Below are 12,655 nucleotides of genomic sequence, written 5' to 3'. Positions count from 1 at the left end.
GCCAGGCTGGCACAATTAACTAACTCAATGAGTAACACCCTGAAAAATGGAGTTGTCAAGAATCTCTTCTTGCTTAGATCCATAATCAATGTTCATGGTAGCTGAAATAGAGATCAAATGACTTTTTGCATTGGGGAAATCTGTCCACAAGCCCTTTTTAAAGCTTTGAAAAGCAAAGAGGTTACTTGGAGGACTGAGATGTCCCTGACCCAAGCCATGGCATTTTCAATCACCCAATATGTGTGTGAAAATTGGTCCTTGAATAAGAAGACCGAGGAAGAATCAATGCATTTGGAGTCTGGTGCTGGTGAAGAACAGATTGAACGCACCATGGTCTGCGAAAACAAGCAACAAATCTGTCTTGGCAGAAGTACAGCCAGAACGCTCCTTCAAAGCAAGGATGGCAAACCTTCATCTCAACTACTTTAGACATATTATCAAGAGAGGCCCGTCCCTGGAGAAGGACATCATATTTGCTAAAATAGAGGGGCAGCAAAAAAGAGGAAAACCCTCCCCCAAAATGGATTGACAAATAGCTGCTGCAACAGACTAAAACAGGAAAGCCATTGTGAGGATGGTGCAGCAGCCAGCAGAGTTCCACCCTGCCCTACATGTGGGGTCGACATTGCATGCAGAACCAACTCGACGGCTCTAACCACGACAATCACTTAGTACTGTGGGCAAGAGTACCAACTCTCCTGCCAACCAAGGAGTCCTTGCTGCCCTCGGGCAGTGCTGACTCCTGGCCACCCTCTGTGGGATTCCAAGACTGAAACTGCTCGCCGGAGTAGAAAACCCAGTCTTTCTCCCTCAGAGCTGCGGGTGGTTAAGCATCTCCGACCATGCAGATCATAGCCCAACGCACAACCACTGCCCCACCAGGGCTCCGTGATCCAAGGGGTAGAAGTGATTAAATCCAATCCAAAGGAGGAAATGGTATCAGAGCTTAAATTGTGAAATTCTGGTTTGCAGACAGCCATGGATAACAGTGGGAGCCCAAAATACATTTTCAGGATCTACACATGGAATAAGGCTCTGGTGATTCCCCTCTGAGTGTAAGTGAGTGATGGGAGTAACATGGTTATCACACAGCGAATATTGGAGAGATGATTATAGTAGAGTAAAATGATACATCTGACTTGAATAGTTAGTTAGAACCTTGTCGGCTCAAGTAAAAAGCAAATGCTTTGAGAATGATGATGGCAACAAATGTAATGTACAAATGTGCTTGACACAATGGATGAATGGATGGATTGTGATAAAAGTTGTACGAGCCCCAATAAAATGCGTTTTTAAGAATATAAATAAACAAACACACTTCCATCCAAAAAAAAAACAACCTTGTCATTCGATTTCCATTTGGATATACTTTAAGTTTGAGCAGATTCTTAATATTTTGGGGGGGGGTTGTTTTTGTTTTCAGATTGGGGCTTATGTTTGCTGTATTTTGTTACTATTGGTAGCATTCTTGACTCTCTGTTACATATCTTTGTATGATTTTGGCACCTGAAACCCTGGTTGAGACAATAACTAGAATAAGATTTCCTAGGGGGTACAGCAGAGGAGGGAGGGGGCAATGGGGGGGCCAATATCAAGAAGTACAAGAAGGAAGAAAACAATTGTGGTAGCCATTGTATAACACTGCCCTATGTGACTGAACTATTGAGTGGTATGATGTCTGGATTATGTCCTAAAAGATATTTTTAAGAAGAAGCCATTGAGCAATCATCATGAGTAATAAACATTCATACTTGCAATAATTCAAAGAGAGAGAGAGAGCCAAACTCTCTAAGCCACAGTGTCCTCATCTGCACAATGCAATACCTAGTGTCTGTCTCGGTTGCTTGCCCTTTCTCATTGAGTACGTGTGGGGGCCGAAAGAAATCATGCCTGTGCAGGGCTTAGCATAGATATACTACAAAGCACTGTAAAATGTATCTGAGTTTGATTTGTTTGATTGCTCTCATTTTGGAATTTAAGAGAAAGCTGGTTTCTAAAATGTGGGTTCTGCTTCTCGGACATATCTCATTCTGCATGTCTATGAACTATGTTTTGTCTTCTACGCTCACCATTGCTTGGTTGTAGTGTGTGGTCCTTGGCTATCCCACATCATCGCCTTAGCTAATAGATACTTACTGAGCACCTCAACGTACCAGACACTGAGCTGGGGGCTAAGGAGGCAGAAATGAGAGAAAGCCCTTGGCCCAAGAAGTACACAGGTCAGGCCCAGAGAAAGACCGAGAAGGATCAGGGCAAAAAAAAACCCACCATGGCAACTGCTTTGAGGGGCTCTGGAGAGAACAGAAGATGCACAGCCCAGCTTAGAGGCTCTGGTGCTACTCAGAGGGGATGGTCTGAATGGGTTTTGAAGGATGGGTAGGAGCTCCTCTGGAAAAGCAGAGGATGGAGGGAGGATGGCATGTGTAGGATGCGACAGAAGTGAATGCCTGAAGGGTTCTGGAGCAGCTCCACTGATAGGAGTGGGGTGAGGCTGGAAGAGATCCAACTAAGGTGATAAGCAATGGTCAAATTGCAAAGGGCCCGTGCGTGCCAGGTTTAGAAGCTCCTGGAGCATAAGGAACTTGGGAACGCTTGTTCCCAGGAATGAGACATTCAAATCTTCACTTTAGGAAGTTCATACAAGTAGTTGGTGGGTGAGGGAAGTGGGAAGTTGGAAAACAGTTGTTCCAAATATAGAAAAGAAGCAAGGGAGAGAAATGTTGCAGATGGAGACGAGATGAATGGGCGCCCAAACAGAGCCTCCCTTGGAACTTGTTTCTTGATGTGCCCGAAGTTCAAATCTCAGCTTCTGTCAGAGCATCTGGAGAACATTAAGTCGTGAAGGGCTGGCTCCTGGACAGACAAGCTCTCCAGCCTTTGACACATGCACTAAACCAAAGCCCACGGCCATCCTGTGGACTCCAATCCAATTTCACTGTCGACAGGGTGGGCCTGCCCTAAGGTCTCCAAGGCTGTAAAGCTTGATGGAAGCAGATGGCGCCCTCCCAGGGGTGTCTTTCTCCCAGGGAGCAGCTGGTGGGTTTAAACAACCCACCTTTCCCTTCGTATCCCATCACTTAACTACTGTGCCTTGGCATATGCACCAAGAGCACCTTATTAATGAGCCAAGCAAACAAAACCCAAGCCCGTGGCCCACCGAGTCAGGGCAGGACCGTGTTCCATAGGGTTAGAATCTTTCAGAACTGGATTGTCAGGCTGTTCTTCTGCAGTGCTAGTGGGTGGGTTTGGAATAACGAACCTTTCAGTTAACAGTCGAGCACACACAGTGTGTGCCACCCAGGAACGTGATTCATACACTCGCTGCCATTGAGTCAGTTCTGACTCATAGCGACCTTGTAGGGAGGGTAGGACTGCCCGTGTGGGTTCCCAAGACGGTGACCATTCACAGGAGTAAAACACCTCGTCGTTTTCCTGTGTGGAGCAGCCAGTGGCCACGGCTACACCGCTTTAGTGTCCAGCCCGGACCCCCGCTGTACAAAGGAAGCCCTCGCTATATCCCACGTGAGATCTCAGAGTGGCTGTGTTCCCAGGGAAAGTGAGGCCTAAAGAACTCTAGTCCTTTCCCAAGCTCCTCTGGGATGAGGCTGTGCCGGCCCCCATTGCAGTGGCAGTGAACATCACCCAGTAGTCTGGCTCTTGCTCCCTGATCACCTGGCTGCTTCTGTGAGCCCCTTGGCTCTTCAGCCAGAGCACAGTGCAAGGATGTGGTCCAGGTCACAGGAACTCGGAAGGGGCCATTGTTGAGGCCCTCCGGAGCGAGACCAAACTCTTATGGGACACACACGGGCCTAGACTGCGCTTGGAGTGAGCGTCTCCACCATGGCTGAACTTCATGACTTGATGGCACTGCTCCAGCTCCTCTTCCTCGTGCAGCCTTAACTCACTGTACTTGGCCTTCTCCCGCTCTGTCCCCCAAGGAACAGTGGTCAGGTGAGGTCGGAGAAGAGATGATTAAGGCTTGAATCAGGCTGGAGAATGCACCAGCCACATATACATGATGAGTTGACAGTTTGTGTGCTTGTTTTAGGAGATGAGGGTCAGGGGGGCATCACAGGTGATGTTCAGGTTCAGCCAGCTTGAGGGTAAGCACCAGGACTTCCCTGCTTTGGTTCTGCATGAAGAATCTGACACCATTCATTCAACTGGCATCTCCCGGGCCAGCCATTGCCCTAAGAATGAAACAACAGGGCAGAAAGGTGATGTCTCCTCTCAAGGATGTTTCCAGAGGGAATCACAGCTGTAACAAACGTACTCAATGTGATGGAGACTAGTTTGAAGGCGATAAGGTCGGTTTGTTTTCCATTTTAAATTAAGATGACCAGATGTCTCCCGTTTGGTGGGACAGTCCTGATTTTTAACAATTTTTCCTGCGTCCCGTGGCATTTTTAAAAAGTCCTGATTTTTGGAAAGAATGCACGACAAGCTAGGGTAGACGGTTTTCGGCCGCCATGTAGCTATTTCTCCAGGACATGAGTTTTAGCAATGGTGTCCCGCTTTTGTCCCGCTTTACCAATGTTAAAATCTGGTCACCTTATTTTAAATACACAATTTTGAGGGGAAAAATCCTTTCTTGGGGGGTACGCCCTTGTGTATACATACATCAACTCCACTGGTCTTGCTTCTCTAGAGAATTTAGGCTAAGACAGACCCCAAAACCCGATCCTGAGAGGCTCTCACATCTGAAGGTAGATAAGGAGCAGGAGCTAGGAAAGGAGGGTGCCCAGTGAGGCTGAATGAAGGGGGAGGGCCATGGAACCCAAGAAAGAAAGGGCCTCGTCCATGACAAAGGCAGCTGGGGTCCAGGTGAGAGCCGAGGAGCGTCTGTTGAACTTCGTACGGTGGCGGTCGTCACCATCTTGGCATCATTGAGAGCTAGGGACAGATGAGGACAGAAGAAAGCTACGCAGAGCACCTGTCCTAGACTTGGCGGTCAAAGAAACTTGAAACGGCTTCTGGAAGGGACCATGCAGCATCTTGCCGCTTCACCAGCTGAGCTGAAGCCCCGGGAGCCCAGCTGTGCCCACCTCCTCCTCGCGTCCACAGCTATAGCTCTAGGATGCCAATATTTTCCACGCAGATAAAGCATTAACTGTACGCTTGAGCTCAACTAATTACCCCTTTAAACTGCTGCTTGTCTTGCCTTTGTAAACACCACACTGGCCAGGTCCTCACCCAGCTGCAGCTCCATTTAATAACTACCTCCCTCCACAGTGCGGGCAGCAGCAGCAAGAGCAAGGGATAAAGTCCTCGTCATTACACGACCAGGGAGCTGGGCTTTTCCGCTGACTTTGGAGAGGAAATGCTGAAATATATAAACACATCAAGCCACCAGATGGACGTCTTCATTCGACCGCTCCTACACTCAGAATGAGCACAGCGGGAACAGCGCCAGACTGCGCCAACCCATCAAATTCAATTTGACAGTCATTTCCCAACTGCTCTGCACCAAGACAAATAACAATAGCAATGATGGCCACCACTCAGGTGCCTTGGTGCCAGCAGCCTACCCCGACTGCTTTGCACCCATTGGCCCATTGAATGGTCACAGCCTCTCGAAACAGCAGGGGCTGTTATTATCCTCATTTGATGGATGAGGAAAACGAAGCATCACCGAGTCACCCACTCTTAAGTATCTGGCCCAAGCTGGTGAGTGGGGGCGCCCAAACATAAGAAAACGCTGTCATCATTGGCAAAGCATTTGTGCAAAGTGGGTCAGACAGGGATGGCAGGTCACCAGGGTGGGGCGCAGTTCAGATGCAGGGCTGATCCAAGAGGGAGGGAGAAGGTCAGTAGAAGTTACAATAGACTTCCAGGAGCTCAGGCTTGATTCCTTTCCCTTACTCTTCCCATGACTATTCCGTCACCAATGGCTGTCTGTTCCACCCTCCACATCCCAAATAAGGATACAGCATGCCCACCACTCTCTACCTTCCCTACAACCACCTGAGTCCAAGCTGACAGCAGTGTTCCCTGGACAATTGCAAGAAACTCCTTTCTGGACCTACAATGTCCACTGCTGCCCCTCCACAATCGGTCCTTCCCACAGCAGTCAGGGGGGTCGACTTATACGCGAATCAGATCACATCTGTGTCCTGGTCACAGCCTTGCAGAGACTTCCCAGGAAAAACCCACCTCCTCGCCATGGTCTCCAAGGCTTCCCTGCATGATCTGATGCCTGCCTACCTCTTCAGCCTCATCTCCTACCACGGACTCCCCAAGAGCCAGCACACAGCCTGACACAGAGCAGACCACAGTTACGTTCTGAAGAAATCAAAGCAAGAAGGGGTAACTAAAAGGGCTTTGCACAGGATGCCATATTTAAGATGAACAGGGTAGGATTTTTCAGGCAGCAGGGAAGGGAGCTGTTCTAAGTGTGAATTACACACCTGCAAGGACAAGAGCTCTGGGTGCAGCTTAGATGCAGGTCTGTATCAAGCAGCAGCTCTCAAAGATGAGCAGGCATCAGAATGCCCCCGAAGCCCTGTTAAAAAACAACCAGGCCCTCCAGGGAAGCTGATGGGGAGATCTGAAATCTGGTCAAGTTTGCCTCTCTCACAAATCCCTGGCTGCTGTTGCTGCTACTGGCCCAGGGGCCGGATTCTGAGAACCATTTGTATATGACAGGCTACAGGAAGCACCGGGGCTGAGGCCCAGGGGGGAGTCGCACTGGGGAGGTAGACTGGGACAGCTTCCTGAGGAGCTGAGAGCAGTTGGAACGGCATTGCCAGTGGCCAGCCCTCTTGCCTGGAATATCTCCCATGACCTCTCTTGAACCCTAGCTGCCTGCTCTCCTGCTGTTCAGCCCAGTCTGCCCTCCCTGTACAGTTCCTTATGCTGTGCTATGAAAGTGTCCCTTGTTTCAATTTCCCTCAAAACGAACTGCTGCTGGGACCTATTCCCTCCAGGCCTCCCGGTCTCCCACAGAACCCTGGGTTTTCTCAACGGGGATCTGGCCTCCTGGTGCCATAGCATTGTTTGGGCAGGAAGGCTTGAGAGCTGGAGAAGCCCGGTCCTGCTGCCCCTCTAGCCATGCCATGGGGCAACTGCCAGCCTGCCCACCTTCCAAGTTTAGCCCTGACCCATCCCAAAAAACTCTATGCCGCTGAGTCCTAGCAACCCTATAGGACAGGGTGAAACTGCCTCTGGGTGCTTTTGAGACCCTAACTGTTTACAGAGGTAAGAAGTCTCATCTTTCTCCCAAGGAGCGTCAAGGTAATTTCGAACTGCTGACCTTGTGATTAGCAGCCCACTGCCTAAGCACAACCATCACCAGGGCTCCTGAAATAGACCATTCAATTAGTTTTTACTTTTCCCAAAAAATAAGAAGAATGGCAGGAACAGTTCCAAGGTCATGGGCAAAGAGATTTGTCTTCATAGTCTCAACCAGGGACTATTCATCTCACCTTTGTTATTTTTATTGCCTTCTCTCTGGGAAAGAAAAATTGATCAGTGAGGCAAAAAAGAATTTGCATGCACCTCTGCCTTGCATTGACTTTGACCATAAATCAAAGAGGACCAGGCAGCTAATGTTTTTATTCATTTTATACATTGATACATGTCCTGGTTTTAAATACAAATGACCTTTCTGCTTTGGGGCTAGACTGCAAAGCTCTCAGCAGCGCAGGCCCTTGATAGACCTATGGGTCTGCCTCTCGGGCTTCCCGGCTTCTGGGCTCTGAAAGGGAAGGTCTGGATTTGAAGTGGGAGATGGGTGGGGGGGGAGGGGTGTACAGTGGGTTTAGCAACCTCATCCCACATCTTCACAATGATGCCCCAGGGAGGACCAGGAGTCATGGCTGTTCTACGTAACAGGGGAAAGGCAGAGCACAATCCCACACAATAGAATCCCTCTTGATTCCAATGGGCCTTTTCACTTACAAAGCTGATTTCCAAAAAGATGCACCCTTTCAAGACATGTTGACGAGGTTTGACATTCTGGCTCTGCCAGACCTGGGGCAGTTCCATGCTCTGAGCTTCAGCAGGATCATCTGTAAAATGGGTTCGTTGATATCCACTTTAGAGGCACAGAATGAGGCGTGGTTACTATCTCATTCAAAGTGTGGAGCACAGGCAATAAATAGGTCGCTATCCACTTAACAATTAGCTCTCGGGGGTCGGGGGTGGGGGAGCTATATGTTTTCCAGTTTCTCTGGTGTAAATTCCCTCTCCATTGTTCATGTAAAGCTAATAGTGTGCTGTCACTGAACATAACGTTTGGAAAAGAGGCACAATAACTCACCTCTGAGGGGTTTTCCACCTTACACATACAAGAAACACGGATACCTCTCAAGGGCAGAGAAAACGATCAAACATAGTAGAACAGTTTTGAATATGGCCTTTGTTTCTCCTTTCTTTTTTTTTAAATCATTCTATTGGGGGCTCATACAACTCTTATCACAATCCATACCTCAGTTTAATCAGGCATGTTTGTACATATGTTGCCCTCATTCTCTTCTAGACATTTGCTTTCTATTGTGTTTCTCCTTTCTTTCTTTCTTTTTTGTTTGCTACTACTAATAAAGAGTTATTCATTACATTCTCAATACATTCCAGATACCTTCAACCAGAAACAAATAATTGTTGTGGTCGTTGTCAGGGGCCATAAAGTCAATTTTTGTACAACAGAGCAAAACACTGACCGGGCCTGCACCACCCTCCAATCGTGAGTCTGAGCCCACTGCTGTAGCTACTCGTCAAGGGGCTGCCTCTTTTTCATGGACCTTCTACTTTTCCAAGCCTGATGGCCTCTTCGAGGGACTGAGCTCTCTGAACAACATGTCCAAAACACATGGGATGAAGTTTTGGCCTCTGACTTCGAAGGAGCATTTTGGCTGTCCTTCTTCCAAGACAGATCTGATTGTTTGTCTGGAAGACCATGGTGCTTTCCATCTTTGCCAGCACCATAAATTGGAATGCACCCATTCTTCTCCAGTCTCCCTTACTCACTGTCCAGGGCTCACATGCTTCATGACGGCCAAGGCCAGAGGCCATCGGGCTCACTCAGGGCGTTCATGATAGCTTCCAGGCAGCCCGGGGGTCTGCCAGCCACTGGCCTCCCACACTACACTGCCTGACCTTTGTTTAGCTGTCCCCTCTGTTCTGAGAGAGGCACATTTTAAATGTATCTGTTTATGCAGTTGAATATTTTATTGGGCATTGAATGAAGGTTGGCAAAGGAGATAATCAGTTTTACTCTCAACAAAATTCATAGGTGCTGTTTCAACTCTTCCATTGCAGTTGCCTCAATGTAACAGCCCTTCCTCCGCTTCCTCCCTGTGTTTCCGGTTTCCACTCCTCCCCCTTTCCAAACCCTCTGTACTTGGTCCTGTGCTGTCCTTTTGATGTCCAATGGTTGCTTACTTTAAGGTATTGTCCTTACAGACCTGCCATGGGAATGGGGGGCGGGGGAGGAGATGTGTGTGAAGAGAGACACATTTTTCATTCTAAAAACATGTGCTTTAAGAAGGGTGCTCAAAGTTTCTCAGAGCCGCAGAACCTAGGGTGTTGTGCAAGGCAGGACGGTCAGTGACGGAGAAGACTCCAGTGACTGACTTTCCTTTGTGACCTTTCCAGGTGGGCGAGGCTGTCTTGGAAAATGCCCGGCTCGTGCTGCAGAAGGAGAATACCCTGGCGGGTGCAGATGAGCTTAAAAAGAGGTAACACTCTCCTGAGTGGTACACATGTTTAAAACACACTCAGCAGTGAACCCAAGGGTGGGTGGTTCAAGTTCACCCAAAGGAGCCTCAGAAGAAAGTCCTGACTAGCTCCTTTTTAAAAATCAGCGTTGACGACCTTATGGAACGCACTTCTGCTCTGATGCGTTTGGGGTCACCCATGCTCCAGTACTGCTGCCCTGGCAACTCGTTTGTTTGGTGCTCTGCTGCAAAGGAGGTGGTCTCTCCACACCCTTGGACGCCTGGGCTAATGTCCTGGAGTCTGCATCGTGATCCTTGGGCTGCAAGGAAGGCTGGGCTGGGATAAGAAAGGTCCCGGGGAATTCAGCATGGTCTGGTTCAGCCCTTCTGCGTATACACAAGGTCCATGGGCTTGGTTTAGGACAGGGGTCTTCAAACTCAAATATGCATCTGAATTACCCCGGGAGGGGACCTTATAAAAAACACAGATTGCTGGGCTGCATCCCCAGAGTCAGCAGATCTGGGGTGGGACCCAGGAATATGCATTGGTAACAAGTTCCCACCACTGCTACGGCTACACCCTGGTCCCTCACTTTTGAGAACCAGTGGTTTGGAACAATGATTCTCAACCATGCCCCCTTGTTGCACCCTCCTGAGGGTCCAAACCCCTCCAGACTAATTCAGTCAGGGTTCTTGCTGGTGGAACGTCGGTTGATTTGAAAGCTCCCCAGGTGATCTCAATGTGTATCTGGGCTCGAGACCCATGTCTTTGAGGTTGATACCATGCTGGGTGTAATGCTGGTGCAGATCATTTTCAGTGGTCTAAGGATAAGCATTTTATTTTTCATAGTTATGAGTCTATTTTGACAGTGCCCTCCTGATTATCACCCATGAGACATTGTGCTTACATGTAGTAGCACCATTTACAGGAGCAAGTTTATAGACGATACCGAGCTTGTTAATTTCTCTGACTTTAAGGAGGCATGGTCAGTACATGGTGGCTCCAGAGACACTGCACTTAGGGCAAGGTCATGAAAGCCATCGAGGTCTGGGAAGCACTGGGCTGAACACAGCAACTCTGAGATGATGCCAGGCAGCCTGGAGGGCTGCCTGGTTGTGATTGTTATTCAAAGGAAGGTTTCCCCCAGGATTGGTAAGGACCAACAGCAAAGGCACTTCCTTACATGTCTTTGGGGATAAGAAGGGGATTGTGATGAGCCCTTCCTCCATCTGTTAAACAGACCTCCCCGGCCCATGCTGAGGCCAAGGTGACTCTCAGGTGGTCACAGGAACATGGAAAAGCGGAATTGATGCCCTGCCCACTCACTGTTTACTGTACAATGAATGATAGAAGCCAATAGACCTGAGCATTGTTGCACTCTATTTAAGGTAAATTTTGATTACACCCAGTGCCTGAACTGGGACTCTTGTTGAGTCTCATGAACTGTGAATTTCTATTTGCTAAAATCACCCACCTGTAGTATTTCTGTCATAAAAGCACTAAGTAACAAAGAGAGACCTGAACTAAAACGTCTTTCATTCATTCATGTTTTAATTCATGACTTTATTCAATTATAAAGGAGCTCTGGTGGCGTAGGGGTTACATGTTGGGTTACTGCCTGCAAGGTCAGCTGTTTGAAACCACCAGCCACTCCAAGGGAGAAAGCTGGAGCTTTCCACTCCTATAGAGAGCTACCATCTCGGAAACCCACGGGGCCAGTTCTGCCCTGTCCTGTAGGGCCACTATGAATCAGCATCAACTCAATGGCAATGAGTTTTGGGTTATTTAATTACACATACATTTATCAGATCCTTCAACCGAGCAAAATGAGGTGGAACAAAGGGAATGAGGTTAAGACCAAAATAATAATGTATTTAGAGGATACCTCAGATTATAATCATTGTGTGTGCAATTTCATTTTAACAGTACTGTCTATAGTAAAAGGCCTGGTGACATCATGATTACGAGTTGGCCTGCTAGCCTCATGGTCAGCAGTTCAAACCCACCAGCTATACATGGGAGAAAGATGAGGCTTTCTACTCCCGTAAGGAGTTACAGCCTCAGACATCCACAGGGGTAGTCCTAGCCAGCCCACAGAGCCCGCGTGAAGTCAGAACGAACTTCACAGCAGAGAGTGTAGGGGCTGGACAAGCACGTGCTCATGTGAAAGAACCAGTCTCTCAAAGGTTCAGATGTGCCTGGTATATGTAAGTAGGCTAACGTTTTGTAAACAGCTTTACAGACTTGATAGAAACATTGTCTTTGGGAATGGAATTGTGAAACACCGCAGTGAACTCTGGACTTGTTGCTCATTGTGGAGGGGGAGGTGAAGGGCAGAAATTGCGGAAGGTGTCAGTGTGTATCAGAAATTTTCAGATTATCCATGGCCCTGTACGTTACATGCTTTTTATGTAACTTTGCTGTACTATATATGTTGTGTGGATGCATTGGACAAATGAGTCATAATTTTGTAATTTCTGGTCTCTAGATATTAAAGAGTTTGCCAATGTGTGACAAAAGTCGAGTTAATAAACTAACACATGTTGTACACTTTGTGTTAAAAGATATCTCCTGGAAATAAAATAGAAAAACCATGTATAAGTAGCACATATGCCTATAAGGCAGTGCTCTCCAAAGCCAGACATTTTTTCCCCAAAGCTATGAATTTAAATTTTTTTTCAAAACAAACTTAACCCCTTCAAAGTACTCTCCATTACACTCAATACAATTGTCAAATCTGCTATTCCATTCTTGGAAACATTTTTCAAACATCTGTCTGGATGGGTGACAGCACCTCCCTCGTTTTTTTTCTTCACCTCTTCTATGTCCCCAAATCACTGTCCTTTCATGTCCTTCATTCTCATAAACAAAAATAAGTTGTAAGGACATGTCCTACATGTCCTTCATTCTCAGAAACAAAAAGAAGTTGCAAGGAGTGAAGTCAGGTGAGTAAGGTGAATGGGGCAAGAGAGGCATGCTAGATTTTTGCAAAAAAAAC

General features: G+C 47.6%; 1 protein-coding gene across 1 annotated transcript in view; it reads left to right on the top strand.

Moving 5' to 3' along the window:
• Positions 1-12,655, top strand: part of BFSP2 (beaded filament structural protein 2) — a 106,762-nt gene that overhangs the window by 27,309 nt on the left and 66,798 nt on the right. Inside the window, exon 2 of the mRNA XM_004716000.2 lies at positions 9,595-9,677. Coding sequence (XP_004716057.2) covers positions 9,595-9,677 — 83 coding nt within the window. The remainder of the gene's footprint in view (positions 1-9,594; positions 9,678-12,655) is intronic.

Source organism: Echinops telfairi, unplaced genomic scaffold (genome assembly GCF_000313985.2).
Source record: "Echinops telfairi isolate 266 unplaced genomic scaffold, ASM31398v2 ScPeMD7_7422;HRSCAF=8460, whole genome shotgun sequence".
NCBI lineage: Eukaryota > Metazoa > Chordata > Mammalia > Afrosoricida > Tenrecidae > Echinops > Echinops telfairi.
The sequence above is the reverse complement of the archived record's forward strand: the minus strand, read 5'-3'. Positions and strand labels throughout refer to the sequence as shown.